Here is a 27110-nt window from a genome sequence, read left to right on the forward strand (position 1 = left end):
AGTAAAAGCCATTAAAAATGATTTCCTCAAGCCAGTTACCTTGTACAAGCAGCCAAGTCTCGACTGTCTACAACCAACAGGGATGAACAGCAAACAGAATTTGAAACAAATTCTGACCAAGGGAGAAAAAAAATAAAATTTAAACTTACCTGCTTAAGACAAAAGCAAATACAAACAAAAATCCACACATGCTTTTGTTGAAACAAAAGTTTGCATATAAAAATGCTTTAAGATTTATACAATTTTAACATTTTGTAAAATGACTGGAACTGCAGGCAACAACCAACTATTCACATCTGTCTGTGTGTCCTATAGATGGGACTTTGTGGCTGAGAAAACATTTCCAGGTTTACAATATTGTAAGGCAATTAACACCAGAACACAAGCTTGTGAGAAAGAAATTCAGAGAGGGATAGATGAGTTGAAAGGGGAGGCACTGGAATCCTGTTTTACCTGTGTGGAAAAAAAAACAGTACTCCCAAAATTCCAACAAAAGGTACCGAAGAGCAAAAATCCAAAATTTAATAAAAATTTATTTACAAAATTCTGTCAAACAAATTTTACAAAGAGTTATTTTTGTAGTTTTAGAAAAAAAGTGGGTATGGAGTTGATCTGGACAAGAAGGTCTAAGAAAAAAAAAAAAAAATACAAGCAAAAACACCACAACCTACACACAGTTTCTTCGTAAAGACAGCTAAAGCTATTTTACAAATTCCACCATCATTTGAAACAATGGCATGTAAAAGCAGTACTATATTCAACCTTCAAATTAACTAAATATGTTGTTGCTAAATCGGAAATCGTATGAGTCGCACAATAAACACACTGCGGCAGCAGAGAAAGTATTGTCCAACTGTACACTTTCAGACCACTACAAAGTCCTTGGAATAAAAAGCTTCAGTTTTACTACACTTCTCAAGGGACATCTCTATAATGGTCTCTGTCTCCAACAGTTGTTGGAATACTCAACCAATTGACCGTACTCATCTATGGTAGAAAACTTGTGGCTGCTCAGCAAACAAAGTGGGTTTGAAAATGCTGATTTGTAGAAAAAGCTCAACTAAGATTTTAAAAGGCGTAACGTGTGCGAATGTCTTCCAGTTTCTTTGACACTTCTGGTGGTGTGCGGTCCAACTCTTCAGCAACACTTTTCTGCTTATGGGGATCCATAGAGTTAAACTGCTCACATAGATCTCCATCAATTACATTCTGCAACACAAACCAGGAGAGGAAACGTATAAAAAGCAGGCTATAACAATTTTCAGAACACACCTCACTATGTAACTATGTAGAATGTATTAATTCTTCTTTGATCATTTGTTCCCTTGTTGGGTCTCGATTTAATTCTGTTAATACTAGATTTATGATTTTGTTATATAAGCACAGTTTGCTGTGAGACAACATTCTTAAACCTATCACAAATAACTCCATATAAACAAAAGATATATATTTAGTCAATACAATTGCACTGGCAAACTGCCTCAGGTAAAGCATACCTGTGGCTCTTGACACAGGCTTCCTTTCACTGTTCCCCGCAGGCAAAACCATAGCGATAATAGAGCTTCTCAGAATAAGTATTATGGCAGGCTGTTGGAATGTTTTCTGATAATGCACTAAGTAACATTTCTATGCATATAAACACCACAGACCTCAAAATCCTGTAACCATTGTTGTTTGATCACAATAAGAAATTGCAACACTTGTGAAACTCTGTCTGAGAGGCTTTTCTGTATGTGTACCAACCTTCACAGGGAAGTAATAGGAGCGGAAGCTAAGATGGTCTCGCCCGCAAAGTGGAGGGAACTCTGAGCGCATGTGCATTTCTAAGTGCTGGAAGAAGTCGTGATCCTGAGGGCACAGAAGAAAAAAATTCATTTGTTTGTTTTTCTGCATGGAAAAACACAAATTCTGTATATGTTTGTTTCTGTGTGGGAACAATAATGACCCTGCAGCTACTTTATCTCTTAAAACAAGAAACACAAGAGCACTGAACTGGATAATTTGTTTGGCCAAATCTCAATAGGTCATTGAGAAAAGGGACTAATGGCCTAGACAGTGTCTTTGACCTTCTTATCAGATCTTTTTAGTTTTCAACTGGAATACAGCCATACCTCATGAGATGTGAAGGGCACGAGAATGCCAATGCCACCTGACAGAGTGGTGTACACGAGAGACTCTGATCCTCCAGGGATGAGCGTGGTCTTCTGCAGTGACAGTACCGTTTCTCCTATGTGGTAGTTAACAATTACATCAGCCTGCAACATAAACAAACAGTTTAAGAATGCAAGAGTGAACTGGCTACTACTTTCCCTTTACAGTGCCTGTAGTGTGAACACTAAAATTAAGCACTACTATTCATATCCAGTTCATATCAAGTTTATTACCTAAAATGAACAAGCAAGCTCCTTGTCAATAAGCATCTAATGCCCAATTGTCAACCTATCCTCTATTCCTCTTACTTTGCCTACACACACACTTGCTATGTTTCAAAATTCCCAACAAGTCACTGGGACACATTGGGAATTTCCCCCAGAGTCCACCTAAGCAATTCCAAGACCCTGATTAGATCATAGCAGCATCTGACATGTGGACGAATGTGGTTCTGGGGTCTTTAAAAACTGACCACAGCAGAAACCTAAACTAACTGTTCTGGAAGTTTGGGAATGTGTTAAAGTGACCTCAACACCAGCTAGACACAAACAGTGACGCAGAAACAGACAGACTCTCAAGGCTGTTTGGTACAGATTTCCCATGCCTGGACAATAGAGTGTATGTTTAACGAAGGCCATTACCTTTTGGGAGGCTCCATTGAGCAGGCCTCTGTCCCACAATGCTTTGTTCCCTGTGGGGTCCTCATCTACATCATCACTGGTGTTTTGTGGGAGACGAACCTAGCAAATTATTCATTTACATTAATGTTTAGAAATGAACACTAAAATCATGCAGCGAAAATAAACAGGTAATTGATGCGGCACTCACAATGCTAATATTTCCAAACTTGTCAGCTGTGGCCATGGTGTCATAGTCCAGCAGGCAGGCAGTCGTCACCCAGCGTGGGTTTGTCTCATCAGCAAAGATGATGAGCTGGTTTTCATTGCGCTTGTAGCGCACCCAGAACAGGCTTTCCTGGATGTCCGAAACAATCACGCGCTGGCCGATAGTATGGATCCCCGTCACCAGGTTAGGAACATGCTTCAAACAGTCAAAATATAAATGCAGTTTAACATGGCAAACATTGTACAGGCATATTTTATAACAATTAAACTCTTATGAGTGCATTACAGCAAAGTCCAACAAAAGACTAGATTTATTTATAAATAACAGATTGACAAATCATCATGTATGCGGTATAGGGGCAGAGTGACATGCACATTTCTTAAAAGCTGACAAGTCATCATTTCCAAAACACAGAAATGAAGAGGAAAGATGGTTAATGACGTTAAAGAGGTTTTCTTAGTGCTGGGAAAAAAATAACCAAAGTGGCAAATTATAGTTAACTAAAGAGACTAAACCTTTGATACCCTAAATACTGCTTTAATACAGAATATTACACTGAAGACCATATCTTCGCCTCTGTGGTTGGTCTATAAACAAAAGTACAAATTAAGCAATTAGTGCAACATTCTTTCACATAGTTACTCCTACGAATGAGCTGTACGGGGAAAGAACACGCATATATAAATATAGCTGCAAGAAGTAACTGGTGAATTCAAGCATTAAAAGTGCAAAGGAGGTGTTATTACTATGTTGACATGTTTAAGATGAGTAACTAATTGCTTCTCATGCCATTATCATCTTTACTCCATGATGCATTGTGGAACTTATCACTTAACAGAACCTACAAATTGTGCATTTTCAATCTTGTCACATTATTGCAGTCACAATATTTATGTGTGCGTGTAAAGAATTACCATGAATTTGTGATCCTTTTTGAAGAATGTAAAAGGTTTATTTAAACTATATTCCATTGCCAGCTGTTGCAATAACTGTCAGAATATGTATGAGTTGGTTGGTGTTATATTTAATATTAGAATAAAACCTACATGTGAATACTGAACCACATCCTATGATGTACAGCGGAAATACACAACACCTATCTTGAGTGCATCGTGGTTATTTTAACACACAGCCATGACAAAACTTAAGAACAGCAATATATTTTGCATAGCATATTAGTGGAGTGAACTGCTATGGCTACACTCTCTGAACTACTAAAAATCCCCTTGCAATTCAAAATGATAGATACTTTCACATTAAATGTTGACACTGAAGAACACACAATTCTAAATGGCTCACTTCATTTTAAGCAGAGTTAATACATTACATTCAACTGTAAAAATGTGTCTAAACATGACACATAAGACACAGAATCAGACAAATGTAGGTGAAACTACATTACCCACAATTATGGAAAATGTCACAGGGGCACTTAAAAGTAAATAACAATTGGTGTTTTATAGGAAGGAGGTCAATTCTGTGGGGTTTTCAATACATCACTGCAGGTTCTCAAAGCCTTCGCACAGCTCTAATATGTACACAAAAGACTCATTTCATAATTAGACTCTTCAGACTACAAGGTCCTGACACCAAGACTAACACTGGTGCTGTTTGGCTGGGAATTTCAAATCACAAAATTGTTCTATTTCCCTTTCTGAAAAGACTTTTCATTTTTAAAACAAGAATCTGATTCATTAAATGAAGCACTGGGTCAACATCAATTCTTGTGTGTTCAATCCATTGTAAGCTTACCTTGTTCTCACATTTGCGAAGCAGCTTCTTTTTGCCAAGGTCGTAGATGCGCAGCAGTTTGCCCACTCCCACCAACACTCTACCCTGGAAGGGGGCGATGGCCAGAGGCACATCTTCCACTGGGGTCTGCCAGTACAGCAAGTCAAAATTAGTTCATTTTGGTGGTACGTCTTCATTGAACAATGTAGAATTATAAATACACAAACAAAAAAATGGGGGCAAAATTTGGAAAGAAACTAATTAATTAAGAACACAAACAAAAAAGACTTCTATTAGCTCAGAGAAATCGACTTCTGGCCTTGAGTTTCGGGTTTGTCTGTCCTATAATGGTTATTTGACCATGTGGAATAAACGATAATGATCTAGAGGTTTTCATTTTTCACCAATAAACTCACATATGCGACTAAGTATCATTCTGTTGAGTATAGCCATTTCCCCTTGAACTCACCTTGTGTACAAACTCCAGCTTTTCACCACCTCCAACCAGACGGTAGGTGTAAATGTAGCCACCGCCCACTGAGCGTGGGTTAAGGAGCATGTCTCTTGACACACCCACTAACACATACCAGTCATCACCTCCATTAGCAAAGCGACAAACTGCCACGCTGCAATGTGGGGGAGAGGGGTGGGGGGGTTGGAGGAGAGCATTACTTTTCACAAATTACATTAAAAAAAATGCACTTTTCAATGTTTAAAGCCGCTCAACTCTTTCCACCTTTTGCATGTACTTTTCCCATAATAACCCCCCTGGCTTACCTAAAGGCAGCTTCATTCTGCTCCAGCTGAACCAAATCCAGGGTGTTACCCTGAATGGGGTTGATCAAGCGTACCAGTGAGGCCCACTGTCCTGAGCCAGCTTTTGGGGCACCAAAAATTGATTCCGGAAGGTTCTCGTTCAAAAAGGCCGCAGCCATTTCCGCAGCCAGCTCCCTTTCATCCTCTCCTGCAGCCTCCACCATTTCCTACAAACAGAAAAATAACACTTAGGAAATTCCAGAGTTTGTCTTGGCTCTGATCCAAGTGGTGTTCCATAAACATCCAATGTGTGGTTCTCAGCTAAAAAATAACACTTAGCATACATAATTAAGCACTGAGGCAATGAGACTAGGTATCGACTATCATCTTATACACAACAACCAACCTGCAATACAGAGCACTTTAATTTAGCTAATGAGTCCTCAAAAAATGTAAAGGCATTATTAACTGAATTAGCACTGCAACAAACAGCTGAAATAAACACTTAGGTCCTTGTGCCTTTACCTCTGCCATCTGTTGTTTGCGCTGGGCCTTGGTGGCTTCGGTATAGGCATTGTGGTCCGTTTCTATGAGGACCAAGTTGTTGGTCTCTGGGTGAATAACAAATCTGCGTGGTGTGTACTGCAGAGGAAAGGCCACCTGATTAAACACAGCACCCAGCTTTTCCAGAGCCAAAATTCTGTCAGAGGCAGGGATAAAACAAGTGAAAGTGAAAGTAGATTCATAATTAGAATTTCTGCAAAACCTTAAGCAACAAGTTGTGAAGTTCATTTGGTAAATCTTTCAAAATATAGGACGTGCATTTTATGCCTTACAGCAGCCCAGAAAGAATTCTAGATTAACTTTGGTAAGAAAAACAATTTTCTGGTTCACAAAGTCCAGAGTAAGTTTAGTTAACATTTTCCTTTTACACAAAGTGAAGGTATGAGGAGGTCCACCCAAACCACTAAGTTACAGCTCAAAAAGCAACATGCAACACTAAAATTAAATGGAAATACCCCAACTTATTTAAACATTAACCTACACCGCAGTTACTGTTTTCAAAAGAACTCAAATTGAAACTAAATGAAAACTTAAAACACCAATGCTACTAACAGAAAACAAAACATGGAGAATTGAAACCAAGTAGAACATATAAATGAAAATTAAACATTTAAACACATCCTGTGTGTTTTATTTATATTTATTTCTACAGAAATTCCCTTAAAGCAGTGAGGGAAAAACTGCAATTAATAAAAATTGCAATTACAAAATTACACAATAGATAAAAATAAGAAATATGATGACAAATAAAGAAGATGGAATTAACTATGTCCACTACAATATTTTAATTATAAATGTCAACTATATAACAGCAAATATAACTCAAATGTAAAATTTTAAACATTTGCTTTAGCGCAACATTTGCAGTAATATGTCCCCTACTACATGCATTATAACAGTCATGGTGTGAAAGCCAAAAAAGTTAGAAGTAACTACTCTTCCTGTGCTGATGTGCTGTGACTCAGCTTGTAGATGTTCATGGAAAAAAAAATTGCACCCTGAAGGACTTTCCATTTTGCAAAAAATTTTCCCATTCACCAATCAGCAGAGCCCTCCACCCCCCCCCCCCAAACTGCACTCTGTAGGAATTACATAATGGGACAAAAATCTCTCAGACCCTATTCAAACCCCAGGCAAAATGCAAACATACCAATGAAAGGGGGAAGAAACTGAATTAGATCTAAATTCTCCAAAAGGATTTTCTGGCTTGTTGGGTTGGGCATGTCTAATCACAATGATTAATAACAGTTTCTCAGTGATAATATAAACAAACAATGTATACAGTGCTTGAAAAGTGTACAAAAATGACAAGCAGGCAAATGTTGCATGGAGTATTTTGATTACAGTTCTAGCAGCACAGCATTTAAAAGAGCAGCAAAAACATGTTAAGAACACAGTTTGTGTGTACTTTAGGATGTGGTGTGTTTCAACAGCACACACTAGACGAGAGCGGAAATTACCTCAGTGTGTTAGTAGAGATGGCCACAATGCCTTCAGGACACTGCTCTGAGGCAAACCCTGAAGCATACTCTAGGGTCTCATAGGAAAGTGGTGTCAGATGGAACCGTGACTGGTATGAGTAGCTCAGCCATGATCGGCTGGACATGGCCAATACCTGGAAAAAGTCAGAGAACATGAGAAATATAAAACCTGCACTCAAACCTTATATACAAAAAACCCCCAGCGACTACTCCCAAATAAGTGTACACTTACAGCCTCTTGGCCCTGCATTCGCACTCTGAAAAGTTTTACTGGTCGAGAGCCGAGGTAGCGTGTGCGAGTGTCAGACAGGTCTCCAGTCACTGGGTCCAGCACAGTACGGAGTAACACACCGTTCTGATAAACACACAGACACACAAGGTCAGATTCAATGCAAAATCATAGCACCATAGAAACAGGTGGTATAGAAGAGATATTTTTCATATTAAATCAGGGGCCTAATCAGTGTATAATGACAATGCAAAACAGAAGACTCGTTACCTGCAGGCCAATGTTAAGGTAGAGGAAGCCAATGGCACCTTTCTCTCCCAATTCATCTTGTTTCTCCACACCTCCCATCTCCACTATACACAGAGATTCTGGCTGTGCCGGCAGAGCCTGCATACTCAGTGGCTGCAGACAGTCCTATACACAAGACCAACAAGGTGCAATTATGCCTTTTTTCCTAGTATTTGCTACCCCCCCAAAGTATAACTGCAGAAATTACCTAGACATTATGCAACACGACAACACTAGACAATCTTTGACTGCTATGTAATAAATACTATGTATATTTGTTTGAAGTAAAGCACAGTAAGACAGTTTGGAAAAATATAAGAGACAAAGAGCATACCGAGGGGTCTAGAGAGATGATGCGCACTGTGTTATCCACCAAGCCCACGGCCAAGAACCGAGAACGCTGTTCACCCGGAGGAACGTTCGCAAGGCTCATGCACACCACATCCGCAGACATCTCCTTTCTCTCTGTGTACTCATTCAGCTGACCTGACTGCAGAGTGAGAAAATTAAACTATTAGTGCAAGGTATGAATTGTGACAGCGATTCATTGAAAATATTTTACTTCTTCTACTGGCATACCGGGTCCATCTCAAAGTAGACCAACTCTCCTCCAGTCAGGGCAATGACCACCTGACGCTGGTTCACAGCACAGCGAACAATTGTCTTTTTTCCTGGAGTTTTCCACTCATTCACACGCTTATCTGCTCGGATATGCCGAATACCATCTGGGTACACCTGGAAAAATTGTGTAAAACAAAATTATGAAATTAAGACCTTAATTCTAGTGGTGGTTGGGTTTTCAAATAAATTCCAATTGCCACTAAATGTAAAATCATTAATTTCCATTAGTAGCACATGTTACTAATAACAAGTGCAGTCATACATCATCTTAAGCATGCAATACTGTTGTAACCTGATCGAATAATTTTGTGCAGAATTTCCTATCACTACTTATGTAGCTGTGCAATTTTTCATTCTGTACATAAACTGAGGAAATACTCTTACATTCATTATCTCTGGTACAAAGGAATGTGAAGTCACTTGCATGGTGCTTTTGCCACCTGAGCTCTGTGAAAACCTCTATTAAACAATAGACTGTTTGTGTTAATTGGCTGAAATAACAGTACGTGTGTCTCTTCAGCCAATAGTATGCAGTATGAGAACTGAGTGGGTGGATATGTGCGATTTGCCAGATCGGTCTGAACATGTGAATTGTGTCTTAATGAAACCTGATGCAGTGTAAAAGAAATCACGTACATTATGACTGGAATTTTTTTTTTTTTTTTTTTGCCAAAATTGATGAGCATGGGAAACAACACATTACTTGCCTGCACTAGAGCATCTTCCCCCAGCAGAGAACAGGACAAAGTTGGGGTAGTACCCAAGAAACCAGAGTCTGTCACTTCTTCCACAGTTTCTCCGATTGACAGCACCAGGGTGGCATTAACGAAGGACACAATGATGTAGGCATCAAACTCATCTGCGAAATGGAAAGCGGACATTAGTAAAGTTCCTTCACAGAAAGAAAAAAAAAAAAACTGTGGTGTCAACAGTTGTCTCTTACAAAACCTGCTAGTACAATAATCAAATGTCATTCTACCTCTAATGTGGATAAATGAAATGAGAGTACATGAAGGTATTTACATAAAGATGACACCCAAAACTGATGCTGAACCTAATTCAAAATAACGGTTTCAGGGGTTTTCTTTTTACAATGAAATCATACTCTGCTACTGATGAGCCAGACAATTATATAATCTTTTATACGCAGCCTGTGTTCAGTTAAGACTGTCTGCTTATTAAACAATACAGATCACATGATTTCAAGGAACCTGCTCTGGCAGAGATAAGTTTATACAAAAAGTACCAGCCAGTCATGAAGTTAGACATAGAAAAGGTAATTTTGCAGAGTACCACCCACTAAATAGTTTAGCAAGTGACAGCAAGCCTGACAAAGAGGCTCATTTCTAAAGAGGGCTCACAGCATATCAGCAAAAACCAACAAGTTTGGTCTAGCTGTTATAAGTTCAGTTTGCTTGATCATATTTGTACTGCAATATAACAGGATTTTGCAGTTTCATTGTAAACTAGGTTTACAACTAACTCATTTTGATGAATTAATTTCTTGATCAATTATTTGGGGACTTAAATATATTAATAATTTTATTAGAAAGAAAAAAAAAAAAATTCAAATGCAGTATTTCATTCCAATAACACTACTAAATCACTAGGCTTACTTGAATAACAGGTTTATAATTGCAATAATCAGCATTACTGATTTATTTAATAATACATCAGAGCATAATCAGACCAAGTGCTATCAAACAAATAAAACTAATGCATACTATATATATTTTTTTATGACCGGAATTTCACTGATGTTTTTAAATTCTGAGCAGACTCAAAATAAAATCCAAATAGCCACTGTTTGTCTCACAAATAACATTCCAAAAATAAATTCATTTTGCTTTGTGTGTGAGGTGAATCAATTTCAGTTTGCAGAATCAATGCCTGACAATATTTATTTAGTAATAGAGTGAAATCATTGATGAAGCATTAGTAAGATGAACATTTAGGGTTTTTCTTTTCCCTACATTGAGTTGGGAAAATATCTGATAACGTTTGTCTGTCAAACATTAGGGTAAGTGGCGTATAATACCTGATCACAATACCCAAGAAAAAAAAAGTTTATTAAAAATTGTATACTAATAATATACTACTTCACTTTGCTGCATAAACACAATGACAAAGTTATTGGCTATTATATGCACTGGCTATTGAGTGTGGTTCAGCCAGGTACACTGTGCTTCCACCATCTATTAGTTCCAAATATGAACAAATATTACTTGAAAAAACAAATTACTTCCTGAGTCCAGAGCACAATTATTTCAATGTTTTCTGTTGTAATAAAAAACTTTTGTTGTAACACTAACATGTAGACTCCAATTTAAAATCTTTTTTCTTTTTAATGTGACCTGCAAATGAAGTAGTTTCCCAGCCATATTATATTGTTCATGTCTATTTTAGAACTTTAAAAAAATTAAAAGGAATTAATGGCATATGGCTAATGCTCACTTCAAAGCAAAATGTATTGTTTCAATAATTACTTAAAAGGGCTTATAGGGAATGTAGCACTCATATCCCCACAGGGAATACACTTTCACTTTCTTTCCCTCAAGAACACATACCTTCTACATGCCTCCTCACAGTCCACACAGCATTGGGGTTACCAGGAAGCTCAGACACAGCCATTTCTGAGACCTACATGCAGACACACACATTTTAGATATTCCATCAGGCCACTAATGAGTGCATTTTTAGAATCTTCTCTACACACAGTAATCAGAAAAAGCAGGACGCTAAACGGTGACTGATATAAAAAGACAGACATACCTCCAGACCATGTCTAAGAACCCTTAGAGTAGATCTTGGCCCTCTACCACATGCCACATACAGCTGAGGTGTGTCTTCATTGGCCAAATCTGCAATCTGCAGAGGAGAAAAGAAATGATAGAATTTGTGTAGGACATACATTTAAGTTGGCAATTTTACTGAAAAGACAAAAGGGCTAAATAAAATGTAATTTGCATAATGGTTGCATGATACACATTTCTATATTAATTAGAAAACAAAGGGATAAAAATGTTAATAAAATATTTGTTTTATTAAAATTTGGCCAGGTTTCAACATGTTTGCACATTACTGAGGCCTTTGCTGGTCAATCTATATCATCAATCAAGAAAGCAAGTCAAAGTGTCAATGCCACCTTACACAAATACTAATCAAGTTCAAGCTCTGTTCATATTCAAAAGGCATTCAATGCATTTATCTTAAAGGATTGATTTAGCAATTGCATTATCCAAAACATTGTGCAAAACGTTTTTCACAATAATCCTGTCCTTACTACATGGCACTTACATTAGAATAGTCAGGTTACATGACCAGGAAATTTAAATAAATGCAACACAGCTCAGTGGGAGCTTCTACTCATAGTCCATTAAGAATTTACTAGTCAATTCAGTGCACCTGCACACCTATAGTGTACATTCATTTTTATATTCTCTTAAGTCACACTAAAGGCTTTGTTCACCATGGCATTCAGCACTGAAGTTTATATCCTTCCACTTGACTGCACATTTCTTTTCATTCCTTTTTTCTGTTGTCAATATTTTATTGCATATTAATTGTAGTCTTTATTATTCTACTGTATTTATTCCTTTATTGCATACATGCAGAGTCAGGGAGTCATTCATCCAACATTTAGCTGTGTTCTACTCCTCGTATAACTGCTTATGCAACATCAGTTAAACCTACTTAGGATTTCATAACTGTCATTTTCTGTTTTACAATCTAAAACCCTTATAATAAAAGAATAAAAAAGTAATATATCCATAGGCTGCAACAACTAATAAAAAAAAAGAAAAATCAATAATTGATAATGAAATTCTAATGAAAAAAACGAATGCTGTGATCGTTTAGTTGAGCTGCTCAAGTTACGGGTTATGTTGCATATTTTTACCTTTCTTTTTTAAACAAGCATCTTAGATTGCGGTGTTTCTCGGATCCATTCTCTTTTTATAGCATTTGTCTACTACAACAGTTAACTTCCGTTTTCAAACGTGCTGCGTCTTTTCAAACGTTACTGCGGCTTTACTATACGTTCAAATGTTTTTTTTTATGTTTTATATTTAATTATACAAAATCAAATTAATAATACATTCAAGATTCTTATCTCCACAGCTGAAGAAATGTCTTTTTCTAAACAGAAATTGTCAATTTTTATTATATTTTATATTACGGTAATTACTTTAAGCATGGGCGTCAACTTGCCATGAACAATTATGATTGAAAACAATATAAATTGTTGATTCAAACATTACTTCAGTCATACACAAATTCTTTTTTTTTTTTTTTTTTACAACGCAATGATAAAGAAAATATTTATATATATCACGAGTGAATGTGTTCACAGGAGAAATTCCCTGTGCACTTAAAATGCGGGGAAAAAAAAAAAGTTAAACTCAAAATGTGACACTTGCATTTTTAAAAGTACACTTTTATACATAAATACCCTAAATTAGAGTTTTATATACTTATAATAAGCAAAAAATCTAATAAAGTTTTTTTAATATGAAAAAAACAAAGGAAATTTTTTGTTCAATTAATCAATTATCAAAATAGTTAGTTGCAGCCTCAACACAGTGACAGACAGACGTGAAAAAGTATTTGCCCCTAAACATAACTGGTTGGGCCACCCTTAGCAGCAACTGCAATTAAGCGTTTGCGATAACTTGCAATGAGTCTGTTACAGCTCTGTGGAAGAATTTAGCTCCACTCATGTATGCAGAATTGTTTTAATTCAGCCACATTGAAGGGTTTTTGAGCATGAACCGCCTTTTTAAGGTCATGCCACAGCATCTCAATAGAATTCAGATCAGGACTTTGACTAGGCCACACCAAGTCTTCATTCTTTTTTTTTTCAGCCATTCAGAGGTGGACTTGCTGGTGTGTTCTGGTTTGTTGTCCTGCTGCAGAACCCAAGTTTGCTTCAGCTTGAGTTCACCAACAGATGGCTGGACATTTTCCTTCAGGATTTTTTGGTAAACAGCAGAATTGATGGTTCCACTTATAACAGCAAGTCTTCCAGGTCCTGAAGCAAACACTTTCACACAGGGCCATGTAGTTTGGGATTTTATATCCCACAATAATAAAAACCTTTATTTAAAACCTGCATGTTGTGTTAACTTGTGTTATCTTTTACTAATATTTAAATTAGTTTAATGATCTGAAACATTAAAGTGTGACAAACATGCAAAAAAAAAAAAGTCAATGTTAATATTTGGTACAGGAGCCTTTGTTTGCAATTACAGAGGTCAAACGTTTCCTGTAGTTTTTCACCAGGTTTGCACACACTGCAGGAAGGATTTTGGCCCACTCCTCCACACAGATCTTCTCTAGATCAGTCAGGTTTCTGGCCTGTCGCTGAGAAACACGGAGTTTGAGCTCCCTCCTAAGATTCTGTATTGGGTTTAGGTCTGGAGACTGGCTAGGCCACGCCAGAACCTTGATATGCTTCTTACAGAGCCACTCCTTGGTTATCCTGGCTGTGTGCTTCGGGTCATTGTCATGTTGGAAGACCCAGCCTCTGAAACTGAAGAAGGGAGGTTGTTCCCCAAAATCTCGCAATACATGGCCCTGGTCATCCTCTCCTTAATACAGTGCAGTCACCCTGTCCCATGTGCAGAAAAACACCCCCAAAGCATGATGCTACCACCCCCATGCTTTACAGTAGGGATGGTGTTCTTGGGATGGTACTCATCATACTTCTTCCTCCAAACACGTTTAGTGGAATTATGACCCAAAAGTTCTATTTTGGTCTCATCTGACCACATGACTTTCTCCCATGACTCCTCTGGATCATCCAAATGGTCATTGGCAAACTTAAGACGTGCCTGGACATGTGCTGGTTTTAACAGGGGAACCTTCCGTGCCATGCATGATTTCAAACTATGACGTCTTAGTGTATTACCAACAGTAACCTTGGAAACGGTGGTCCCAGCTCTTTTCAGGTCATTGACCAGCTCCTCCCGTGTAGTTCTGGGCTGATTTCTCACCTTCTCAAACAGGTGCATGTCATTTAGGATAATAAATGTAGTGGAGGTGGACATTTTAAAGGCAGACTAACAGGTCTTTGAGGGTCAGAATTCTAGCTGATAGACAGGTGTTCAAATACTTATTTGCAGCTGTATCATACAAATAAATAGTTTTAAAAAAATCATATATTGTGATTTCTGGTTTTTTTTTTTTTTTTTTTTTAGATTATGTCTCACAGTGGACATGCACCTACGATGACAATTTCAGACCCCTCCATGATTTCTAAGTGGGAGAACTTGCAAAATAGCAGGGTGTTTAAATACTTATTTTCCTCACTGTATATATTGCTTACACACACACACACACACACACACACAAAATTAATATTGAAAATATAAAAAATTTAAAATTAATATTTGGAAAATGGTTCAGTAAAAATAAAAAAATAAAACTTGCTGTTCATGGCAATCTCAAGTCTCCTGCTCCATGAACAAAAATAGATAACCCTTTAAGCTGTCTAATCATTAACAGAGATCTGAGGAAACTCTTCAAGAACGCTTCACTTGAAGCTTAGTGTGAGCACATTTGTACTCAAAAAAAAAAAACATTCTGTTCAAAACAGTACTGTCTCTAAATTCAACATACTGAATAGCCATTTTGAACAGCAGGGTCAATAATCTCTTGAGTAAATGAATCACCACAGACACTTAACTAGATTAATCGTCACTAAACTGTTCCAAATGAAGCTGGAACACAAAATGCAAACCTTTTTTTTTTTTTTAACCTTTAAACCTTTATATAAATGACAAGTCATTACCGGACCTTTACACAACCACAAAAATAATCAAAACTTGAACCAATTTTAGAGACAGGGAAAAAAACCCCACCAGACTTACATAAAGGTTGCCAATAAAACAAACACCAACATACCTGGCAGGACATGATGGGGGAAAGGTTCTCCTGTTCATCCACAAGCACCAGGTTTTTAAGCGGTCGAGGCTGAAAGAAAAATGTGTCTCCTTCTTCCAGAGGCATAGCAGAAGAGAATTCTGGTTCTTCATCATCATCTCCCAGGTGGGCAATCTGGTACAGATAACTAACAGAAATAGACAAATAAAAAAAAAATTATAAAATGTGACAATGTTTAAAAAAGATACACAAGCATTTGGGATTAATCAGAACAGTAATGGCTTTTACCAATAGAAATTCCATGAGAAATTAAATATTCAGCATATACAATTACAATGTAGCTCATTAAACGAAACACTAAATTTCCAAACGCCGTATAGACCATTATTACTACACAGTTATAAGGAACAAACGGTAAAAAAATATTGATAAAGAAAAAAATAAAACCTTTCACTGAAAACACTGAATTCTACTTGCAAAAGTGGACAAAATGTATAAATCTTTCCAAACTTTTTTTAATGACAGTCAACCTTTGCCTCTCCCGAAGACTCAAACTAGTTTTGTAAATTTTTTACTTTTTGTCAGGTGAGATTTAACAACTATAAACACAGCACACACTATTTTAAACTAGACTTAAATTATTTCTCGTCAAAAAACTGCCTATTAAAAACCTTAGAACAACAGGTATCAGATTCTATAACTTCGACATATATGTTTTATACATGACAGGTACAAGTATAATGAATAAAATGCATTCCTTTAAGTAAGGCCAAAAATATTTGTTGCTGGTCATGCAAGAGATTTTACATTACTCCTTATGCACAATCTATTTTTTTTAATCTGATCAAAATATTTACAGCTGCTCTATACAACCAAATTGACGCAGACGAGCAATAGGTTTTCTGTGTATTTTACGAAATGCTCTTTCCACACATGCTGCGAACTACTGACTTGCAACATAAAGCTTCCCCTTTCCAATGCTCATGACATGCACAGTTCCAATCGGTTCTTGAGTAAAGTAAGTTTGATTTTATCAAAAGGTAATTATTTTCCATGCAATGAAGGTTGTCAGTGCATCAATGAAGGTTTGACTACACATGCTATAGTCAGTAAGACACTACTACAATATTGCTTCATCCTAGAAAACTGATTAACAGAACAGACGCTTTGTTGTGACCGAGGTCAACCGTGCAACAAAAAGTCGTCTTTTTCCTCTTTGCTTTTAGTCTTTTACAGCGATGAATCACACTGTGACACATGCATCAGCTATTTTCTATACAATATTACAAATGTGTTGTGGTCGATAATTTAAAATACCACCTTTTTCCCCATTTGTGCAGCAACACTTGAAACCTTTAACACCAGTGTGACCTTTTCAAACAGCTAACTGAGGTACAACAGCTGAGTGTTCATGTTAAGTAATGGATCAATCTATTTGCAAATCAATCTACCCATCCATCTGTCTATATATCCATCTATCACAGTGAAGAAACATAAAAACAAATGTCTGAAAGAACTTGTTTAAAACGAAACAGGCAGGATTATTTTATTAAACACATTCAACACTTTGGCTGTATTTTGAAACTTACTGGTTTCCAAACTCCGATGACACAAAAAGGAAGCCAGTCTTCAGCACACACATTGCTGTAGCCACTGGAATGGTGTCAAAATATTTCATCCTGATCTCCGTAACCTAGGAGAAGGTAAACCTATTTATCAAACAGTTTTAAGTATTTGCTCTCAAAATAGCACAAAAATAACAGTAGAAAAATCACAGACTAATTTTGTTTTGGTAATTTGGAGTAGAGGTCAGATATCAGCATTCTCTTCAGCAATAATCAGAGAAGAGACATGAATATATCATCATTTCTACAACACCGCCAAATTGCCGGAGTTCAAATAGTGAATATAGTAGCAACCGTTTAGCTTCTATGAATAAAAAAAAAAAGTGGAAAAAAGTTACAAATCCTGTACACGGTCACAAATTGTACCTGCAACCCGCACATTAGGTCACAGTTATAGTTTCTACCTGCATGTTTGCAATTACTGTTACTGTACTATGATGGTTTCTTTTTACAGGTATAGCAGGATTGATCTGTGTGAAGTCAGGGCAAGTTTATTTAGTGATCTATAAATCTTTAACAGTAATCAGTTTAGCCTCCTGTGGCAGACATTTAGCTATCAATGTGCTGGCTTGTTGGGATGCTGTGAACATAACTTTCAACTTTGTTAAATTGTCTGCATCTTTTACAGGATGTACACAAAGGCAAGAGCGTCCAATACAAATAAATATGTACCATACCCATTACGGACAGTGTCTCTGATGCGGACACTTGCTGCCATTTTTAATAATAAAAAAAGAATCTCAAGTAAAAACAAGTGAGAAAACATACTTTATCATGAAACTCAAAATCAGTCAGTGGCTACAGCTCTTACCATCTCTTCATCTGTTTCCAGGGTAACCTTGAAAATGTCTCCTTGCTCAGTCTGGGCAAGGAAGAAGAACATGGACTTGGTTTTGTGTGTGGCTGAGCAGACGAAGATCATACCCCTTTCTGGATCATCCAGGTCATTCTGAATGGTGAAGAGAGAAAGTTTATGAAAAATATGGGTTCTAAACCACTATGGCAGATTTTTAAGCACTCACAATACATTCTACAAAACAGACAAGGAAAACCATAAAGCACCATATAATTAAGCTTTGGTTAAAACTAGCAGTTATGTGATCAGAAGTCTTAGTTGTCTCCAGGGTTTGTGGCAGAGAAGAGACATGAAAACCTCATCATTTCATTGAAAAATGCTACAGAGGTATGAAATATAGTTTTCATTCTAAAAAAACTGGATGCAAAAACACCAATACACTCACCCTTCTGCGTGGGATTGGGCAACGGATATCCGGCTGGTCCCCAAAGTTTTTGTAAGTAATGTAATTTTCTGAGCAAATGAGCACACCGCTTGGACCATCAGCGCCTCCTGGCACTATTACATACAAAGACACACAAAAGAATAAGAGAATTTTTATTTCACAAAATAAAATTGTTCACATTGTTTTTCTTAATGCACATTTTAAGTCAGATATCAACATTTCTCCTCACATTAATCAGAGAAGAGACATGAAGATCATCATATTTATAGTACCACTATATAAATTATACGTGTATTCTTGTGACCAGTCATTTTCTCAGGCAGCTCATACCTGTGATGAGGAAGTTGCCATGCTCCTCCAGAGCTTCGCTGTACTTGCGCACTACGTGGTTGAGTCCCAGGTCCAGCTCGTAGAAGGTCAGAGTTTGCTGTGTGTTAGCTGCAGCTTCCCCAGTGGGGTCGTTATCGGCTTCCTGTTAAACAGTACAGAATTAATCTTAATGAGAGACATTAAAAGTGTTCTGATTAAACTGTAGCTCATTATACATGCTGTGATCAGAGTTGTTTGCAATCTCTCCAGTAAGATGTCAGAGAAGAGACATGAGTAAGCTCATCATTTCACAGGGGAAAAAAAAAAAACAAAAACCCAAAGAATATCTGACTGATAGCAAACATGCAAATTGTTTAAGAAAAAAAAAGAAAAAAAAAAGGATGCGGCTCAGTTTAAGTCGAGACTTCACATTTTTGACTTTTAAAAAAAAATAATGTTATAAGCCCACACCAGGAATGACACCACAGTTTAAAATAACAAGCTGCATTCTCACCTCATAATCCATCTCGAGACAAGCAAACATGGGGTTCTCAAAACCCACATCCACCCCCACTACATGGTAGACCAACGTGTTAGCCTTGTGTGCTTCCAGGGGGGAGGAGATGGTGAGTCGAGCAGCTGCATCTCTATTGAGGATATACACCAATTTCTGCTTCTCTATTGCTCCTGTACAAAAAAGCCACAAAGCTTTTTAATAATACATGGATCAGGCATAGGTCCACAGCCTTTAACTAGTGAGAACTTGCTTTACAACTAAAAAAAGAAAACAGATAATGGGTTGATATAAAAAGCTTTCCAATGAAGACCTGGCCCTGAAAGTATTAAATGGTCCCCTTTTTTCAACATACATAACATGTCAATACTTTGTGTATTCAAAAAGGGACTATATGATTGATTGCAGGCGATGCACTGCTGATTTCAATACTACATATAAAGCAAAAAATATAAAATCTTTTATAGAAACCCTACACAAAGGGGTCATGTAGTATTCCACAAAACAATCCTTTGTCAAACAATATTAACCTGCAACTCAACAGCAGGTAAGGTCTTGTCTATTTTGTAAAAGTAAACAGATTATATCCATTTATTGTGAAAGACAGGTCAATGTCTTCAATGATTAATGAAAAAAAAATTACTACCATTATGAATGGGTGCTTCCACCCACAAAATATGTCCTCTTAAAACTAATAAAGACAGATGATTATAAAGTGATAATAGATAATTATGTTATGATAATTATGTTAAAAAATTCCAAACGCAGTTTTATACTAACTAAACTTTTTTTTTTTTTACTCTAGGTGTATAAATGCAGTGACATTTTCCATACATTTTGATCTCAATGCTATTGATCTGATGTTTGGGATTTAAAAGCCAGTGTTGGGGCCACTGAGGGTTCTACTCCAACATTACAGCATGCATTCTGACCTCAGCTACTAAACAAGCTGGGATACGCAAAGTTGTTCATTTTGATTGTGCACAAATGTATGTAATGTATGAGATATATTAAGGCTTTCTCTTGTTCTAAAAGGGAAGAGGGGTCCTTCTTACCTATCATAACAGCTCTGCCTTTGGGATCCACAGCAAGGAACTGGCCTGGAACAATACGCCGACAGCCACTCTTGCCAAAGGTCTCCTGGTGCACCTTTTCAAACATGTTCTTGGAGGGGTGATACTCCAGGATAACAATACGACCTGAATCACTGCCCACCACGATGTAGTCTTCAAATTAACAACAGACAAAAAAAGCACAAAGAAAGTTAGACTTGGTAGGAACTGAAATTATTCCTTGAGTAACTTGAATACAAAAACAAGCATCAAGGCAAATAACTTTGTTTAGTTGATTAAACACACAAATTGACACATTTCGTCCATTACCAATGTTTCCGCACAAACCATTATTACTGACGCACCACCCGTTAAACAAGGGGTGTCAAACTCAATTGCACAGGGGCCAAAACTCAGCACACTTTAGGTCACAGGCCAAACAGGTAAAAAATGTAATAAACTCACTAAAACTAAATGGTTTTTATATATATATATATATATATATATATATATATATATATATATATATATATATATATATATATATATATATATATATATATATAAACACACACACACACACACACACACACACACACACACACACACACACACGAATAAAAAAGACAGGAATATTATTCCAGAATAAATCAACTTAAACTTTAAATAACTTCAAATATTTTGCTCTCCATATGAATGTCAAAATTATACAAGTTAGAAATATGAAGATGCTGCAAAAAAAAACCCTGAAAAAATAAATAGAAATTGTGCTTAAGTAAATGTTACATAAATCAAAACAATCAGATTTCTTTGCTCTTATGCCATTAAAAAAACTTTAATTTTAATTAACCTAAAATATTTTGCTCTCCATAAAAAATATCTTCTGTCAAACACCAGAAGTCGCACCCCATCATGCAGCTCTTCAGAAACTCTCCCTTTGTAAATGGCCGGGCTGATTTGCCTCCGATTTCTCTTTTGCCACAATAAAACTTGCTTTCACCCCAGCTTCACTTTGTGATTTTGCTCTGGTGAAAAACATCTGCTGAAATGTCAGATTCTACTTTAACTCTTCTACTTTGTTTATTCTGCTCTGCATTCAGGTTTTTCAGCTTCTCCTGATGTTTTGTCTCGTAGTGGCGTCTTAGATTCAATTCCTTAATTACAGCCACATTCGCTCCACAAATAAGACACACGGGTTTACCGACAGTGTCAGTAAACATATACTCAGAATCCCATCGGTATGGAATGTTCCCAGGTACCCGTGTTCGGTAAGGCAGCTGAAGCGCTGCATAATGGGATCTGTAGTTTGTGTTATCAGCGCTTTATATCGCCATGCTAATAATAACAATAATAGATCTATATAAAATGATCTTACGGGCCAGATATAATTGTACATCAGTCCGCGTGCACGAAACACTGCGAGCGCTAACAGTGTTTTCTGTGGCGTGCTCTTCGACATTGTGTGATCTCGAGCATTTTTATGCTTTTAATGCTTGAGCATTTTTATGCTTCTGACCATCTCTGTCTTTTTTTAAATGATCTGTTCGGGAAATGAAATCAGTTTTTTCCGTAATTTCTCTACCCGCTTTAGAACAGACGTCGCAAAACATTTTCTGTGTCTAGTGATCGTACCTCATTCATGAAAACTATTGAATCAAATTATTTATGTTTTCACTGACTGACAAGATGGTCCTCAGTGTGTATGTCTTTCTTCCTCTCTCTGATGCTGACATAACCGCGGCCTGCCTTTTGTGTCATCAGCGGAAGAGTTAGACAAAGATGGAGACTGTTTTAAAAAAGTCTGATATATAATTAGTGTGTTTGAATTTAACTGTCCGGCTATTTTGCCGCTTTAACTCAAGCGTAGGCGGCGCATGCATCTCCGTTTATTACGTCAACAAATTATGTGATAAAACACTCATAAAAAGTCATAACATACCGTGTACATTTAGATATTTATATCGGCAGAATACTCGATTACTAAAAGCAATAGCTGCAGCCCTTAAGCACAGTGCATTCGAAGTCCAATGGTGGAAAATACACAAAGTCAAGGACAAATATTTTACACAAATGTGTTAAAGGCACGGCAGGTGAGTGCATCAGGACAAGAATACCAGAGACATGACAGAAAAAAACAAAAAGCATTTTTTTACTCAGTGTATGTGGTGCTTGTGTACGACCTAGTTCATGTTTTGTCATACAGAAATTAATTTTTATCTGGATTAAAAATACATCATTAATCCAATGAAAAATGCACTACCAGAAAACACTGAGTAGGAACAGTAAGAGCTGAAATAGGCTGTACGGTCAGCCAGTGTGAATGCGATTAAACATACAACCAAATCTACTACACAAACAGTACTTGTAGCAAATACAACTTGCCTTTTGTGCCACCAGTCAGCCTGAAGGCCATGAGGGACCGGATTATGCCGAACACCTCCATGGTGAGAAGTGTGTGAACTTTGCCCGTGTTTGCATCCGGGCGCAGCAGTTCCAGAATCTTTCCTCGTGAAACAACAATCTCCTGCTGCTTGGTACCTAAAGTAAAGAAACATAATAGATAGATATTAAGTTATGTCAAATCTGCTTTTATGCTCAGTACAAATATTGCCCAAGGACCAAGTTGCTACATAAGACAACTGCAAAATAAATAAAAAATAAAAAAAAGGGTACAGCTAAAAGTGCAAAAGTGCATATTAAGTGCAAAAAGAACAACACAAGGATCTGAGACAGAGGATGATTTGTATTAGTTATATAAAGTACACTGAACATTTGGGTTTGAGTTGTCCTTGTGTAAACAGAAACAAAAGCACAATCATGTGTTGAACTAAATAAAAGTGAGTTCGTGTACAGACAAAAAAAAAACGCTATTTATTTGTGTAAATGACTTACCTGAGAAGTTGCCATGGATGGCATGAGTGATGCCAGTAGCACGCTGTAAGGTCAGGTTGTACAGAAACATGATCAATGTCTCTGGACCTTCAGCTCTCAATGGAGAAACTTCTCTTTACCTATAACAATCAAAAAGTGAATCAATGAAATCAAACCAGACTGATCATTTTGACCTTAAACAAGCCTCTGCGAAATACTTCATCCATTGACTGATTAGCAATTTTGCATCCCAAGCTACAAACACTGCTAATTTAACCCTAAAACAGGCGCTAACTACCATCTTTGTAACATTTCTAAATGGTTTTGTTCCATCAACTGTTCCTTAAAACATAGCAAAGAAATAGTATATTTTTAGATAATGGATAACAGTTTGTAGATCAGTTATATGACTTATTAATGCGCTTCCACATCAAACTAGCTAGCGCCTTAGCTAATACACCACTGACTCATTTATGTGACTCAGAAACCGGTTCTGAGTCAACCTCCAGCGGCATCGCTTAAATTAATGCTTGCTTTTTTATTATGGAAACATAAGTTTGTACTCTTAAAATAAAATATTCAACTATACACCACATCGTGCAACATGTTAGCCAGTTGGTTAGCATGCTCATTCATAACTAGCCTGGGTAGCTAACGTCGGAGTATACTCATTTTTTTTGTTTTTTGTTTTTCAAGCAGACACATACCCCAATAATAACATTCTATAATATCTATTTGTAGCGTATGAAAATAGTTTACCGACTTTACTATCAGGATGTTGCAGATATCGCCAGATGACGAACTCATTCACGACATTTACTTGGCCGCTTCGTATTTTGCAAACGCCGCTCTAACGACTGGGGTCCTTCCGGCACTCGGTCGCGTTTGATAGCTATCTTGCAGGATGCCTGACAGAAATATTTACCCTTAATGTTTACATAGCTTGTTCAAATTTGTTGTTTCAGTTTGATTGTATAGAACTTTCAATTAAAAATGTGTTTTATTCAGAGTTGCACTGTCGACATTCTTTATATAAATATGAGAAATTACATTGGATTCATTACATGAGAGCATTTAAGAAATCAGAATAAGAACCAGGTTTATTGGCTTATAGGTTTATAGTGTGTAGACACACGCCAGGAATTTGGTTCCAGCTGTTAGTGACTCTCAAATTACAGACATTAATAACACTATACATTCAACTTGGACTATACAAGACAAAGCAGACAAGACAAGACAAAAACAGACTATACAAGACAATACAGACAATATACAATACAGGTTATATGAGAGATCAGTAATGTACATAAATTGTGAGAGTGCACAGTAGTGCAAATGACAGTATTGTGCATCAGGTATGATAAACTTTACTTTAGAACTTTGTACAATATACAGCAGCCATAGTGTGTGTAACATATACGGATAATGTGATGACTGACAGTTCTGATTCTGTGCAGTACTTATATATGAAGCAGGGAATATAATTAAGGTGAGTTATTAATGAGGGTGATTGCCTGGGGAAAGAAACTGTTCCTGTGTCTGGCAGTTTTGGTGAACAAAGTTCTGTAGCGCCTGCCAGAAGGGAGGAGCTGAAAGATGTTGTGTCCAGGGAGTGAAGGGTCAGTAGTGATTTTTCCTGCCCAGTTTCTGGTTCTTGTATGGTACAGGTCCTGGAAAATGGGCAGGGGAGCACCAATGATTTTATTCTGCTGTTTTAACATTTTTCTGCAGTCTGGTTCCTGTCCTGTTTTGTTGCTGCTCCAAACCAGATGGTGATTGATAAGCACAGGACAGATTCAATGACTGCAGTGTAGAACTGCATCAAACAGCTAATTAGATTAGATTTAACTTAATTGTTATTGTGCAGAGTACAAGTACATGGCCAATCAAAAATGCAGTTAGCATCTAACCAGAAGTACAAATTGTAACAAATAAATAGTATAAATAAATCTAATATCTTTTTATTCTTCCAGCTGCTCCTATTAGGGGTTGCCACTGTGGCTCATCTGTCTCCACACTACCCTGTCCTTTACTTCTGCCTCTTTCATATTAACCACCTGCATGTCCTCCCTCACCACATCCATAAACCTCTTCCTTGGCCTTCTTCCTCAATGGTGGCTCCATCCTCAGCATTCTTCTACCTATATACCCCATGTCCCCTATCACTCCTTTTACTCTTTTCCACCCACTCCACCCTGCCTGCACTCTTTTCTTCACTTATCCTACACAATCGCCTTTACTTTGCACTGTTGACCCCTGGTACTTAAACTCCTTTACCACCTTTACCACCTTTTCTCCCTGCAAACGCATCACTCCACTGTCCTCTCTCTCATTCACACACATGTACTCTGTCTTACTCTGTGTAACTCCACCTCTCCAGGCTCTTCTGGAGGACCTACTCTCACCAGAAATCACAATATCATCCGCAAACAACATAGTCCATGGAGACTCCTGTCTGACCTTGTCCGTTAATCTGTCCTTCACCACTGCAAACAGAAAAGAGCTCAGAGCCGATCCTTGATGCACCTCCCACCTCCACCTTAAACCAGTCTGTCATTTCTACTGCACAAATCACTGCTTTCACACAATTACATGTCCTGTACCACCCTCACATACTTCTCTGCCGCACCTGACGTCCTCATACAATTCCACAACCCCTTTCTCTGCACCCTGCCATACGGTTTCTCTAAATCCACAAATACACAATGCAACTCCTTCTAACCTTCTCTATGCTTCTCCATTAACATTCTCAAAACAAAAATTGCATCTGTAGTGCTCTTCTTCAGCATGAAACCATACCGTTGCTCACAGATGGTCACCTCTTCTCTCAGCCTGGCTTTCACTACTCTTTCCCAAACCTTCATCGTGTGACTGATCAACTTTATTCCCCTGTAATTACTGCATGTCTGCACATTTCCCTTATTCCTAAAAATCTGTACCAACACACTCCTTCTCCTTTCCTCAGGCATCCTCTCACCTTTCAGATTCTTGTTAAACAATCTTGTGAAAAACTCCACTGCCATCTTGCCTAAACATCTCAATGCTTCTACTGGTATGTCATCTGGTCCAACCGACTTTCCACTCTTCATCCTCTCAATAGCTGCTCTCACTTCCTCCTTACTAATCCTATCCACTTCCTGCTTCACCATCCCCACACCATCTTACCTCCTCTCTCTCTCATTTTCCTCGTTCATCACCTTCTCAACACACTCTCCTCACTAGTCAACACATTTCCATCTGCATCCTTTATTGCTCAAACTTGCACCACACTTATCTCACTTATCACTTCTGCAGTAGTTGCCACTGAGCCCCTGTCTGACCTCTTCCCTGAATCTCACACTGCAGTCTTCCTCCTTCAGTTTCAACCATCTTATTCTTTTTTAGTCAATGCCCTCTCCTCTTCTTCACCTTCAAAGCCATGCTTAAGACCACCATCTGATGCTATCTAGCTACACTGTCCCCTGCGATCAACTTACAGTCCCCAATCTCTTTCAGGTTGCATCTCCTGTATAAAACATAGTCCACCTGTGTGCACCTTCCTCCACTTTTAAACATCACCCTATGCTCCTCTTTCTTCTTAAAATAAGTATTCACCACTGCCATTTCTATCCTTTTAGCAAAATCTACCATCTGCCCTTCCACATTCCTCTCCTTTAGACAATACCTACATTACATTTACATTTACATTTGCAGCATTTAGCAGACGCCCATATTCAGAGTGACGTACAAAAGTGCTTTGAGACACTAGTAATGAATAAATCTACACTGGTACGCAAGATTACAAACATAATATAAATATAACCCTAGAATTCTACAAACTTGGAAAGTGCTAATTTAAGTGTTTCAGGAAGAGGTAGGTCTTCAGTCGTCGCTTAAAGATAGTCAGGGACTCCGCTGTATGGACATCTAGGGGAAGTTCATTCCACCACCTTGGTGCCAGAACAGAGAA

The 27110-nt window shown here is 37.5% G+C and overlaps 1 protein-coding gene across 2 annotated transcripts; it reads right to left on the reverse strand.

The window, feature by feature from the left end:
* Nucleotides 1–515: 515 nt before the first annotated feature.
* Nucleotides 516–24056, reverse strand: sf3b3 (splicing factor 3b, subunit 3). Of its 2 annotated transcripts, none has more exons than XM_083553348.1 (27): nt 23921–24056; nt 23183–23301; nt 22673–22828; nt 20294–20464; nt 19239–19411; nt 18746–18887; nt 18416–18528; nt 17986–18123; nt 17139–17242; nt 15571–15736; nt 11440–11535; nt 11235–11307; nt 9375–9526; nt 8626–8781; nt 8381–8536; nt 8029–8172; nt 7762–7884; nt 7509–7663; nt 6010–6184; nt 5506–5711; nt 5198–5354; nt 4750–4875; nt 2980–3192; nt 2793–2891; nt 2112–2255; nt 1744–1848; nt 516–1209 (listed from the first exon to the last, which is right to left on the reverse strand). In XM_083553348.1, the coding sequence occupies exons 2-27, from the start codon at nt 23250–23252 to the stop codon at nt 1069–1071; spliced, it is 3654 nt and encodes a 1217-aa protein (XP_083409474.1). In that variant the 5' UTR covers nt 23253–23301; nt 23921–24056; the 3' UTR covers nt 516–1068. The 2 variants fall into 2 exon arrangements, with proteins under 2 accessions (XP_083409474.1, XP_083409473.1); XM_083553347.1 differs by having other exon boundaries at nt 23925–24048.
* Between the last annotated feature and the right edge of the window lie 3054 nt (nt 24057–27110).

The sequence above is a fragment of the Silurus aristotelis genome (assembly GCF_946808225.1).
Source record: "Silurus aristotelis genome assembly, chromosome: 10".
Taxonomy (NCBI): Eukaryota; Metazoa; Chordata; class Actinopteri; order Siluriformes; family Siluridae; genus Silurus; species Silurus aristotelis.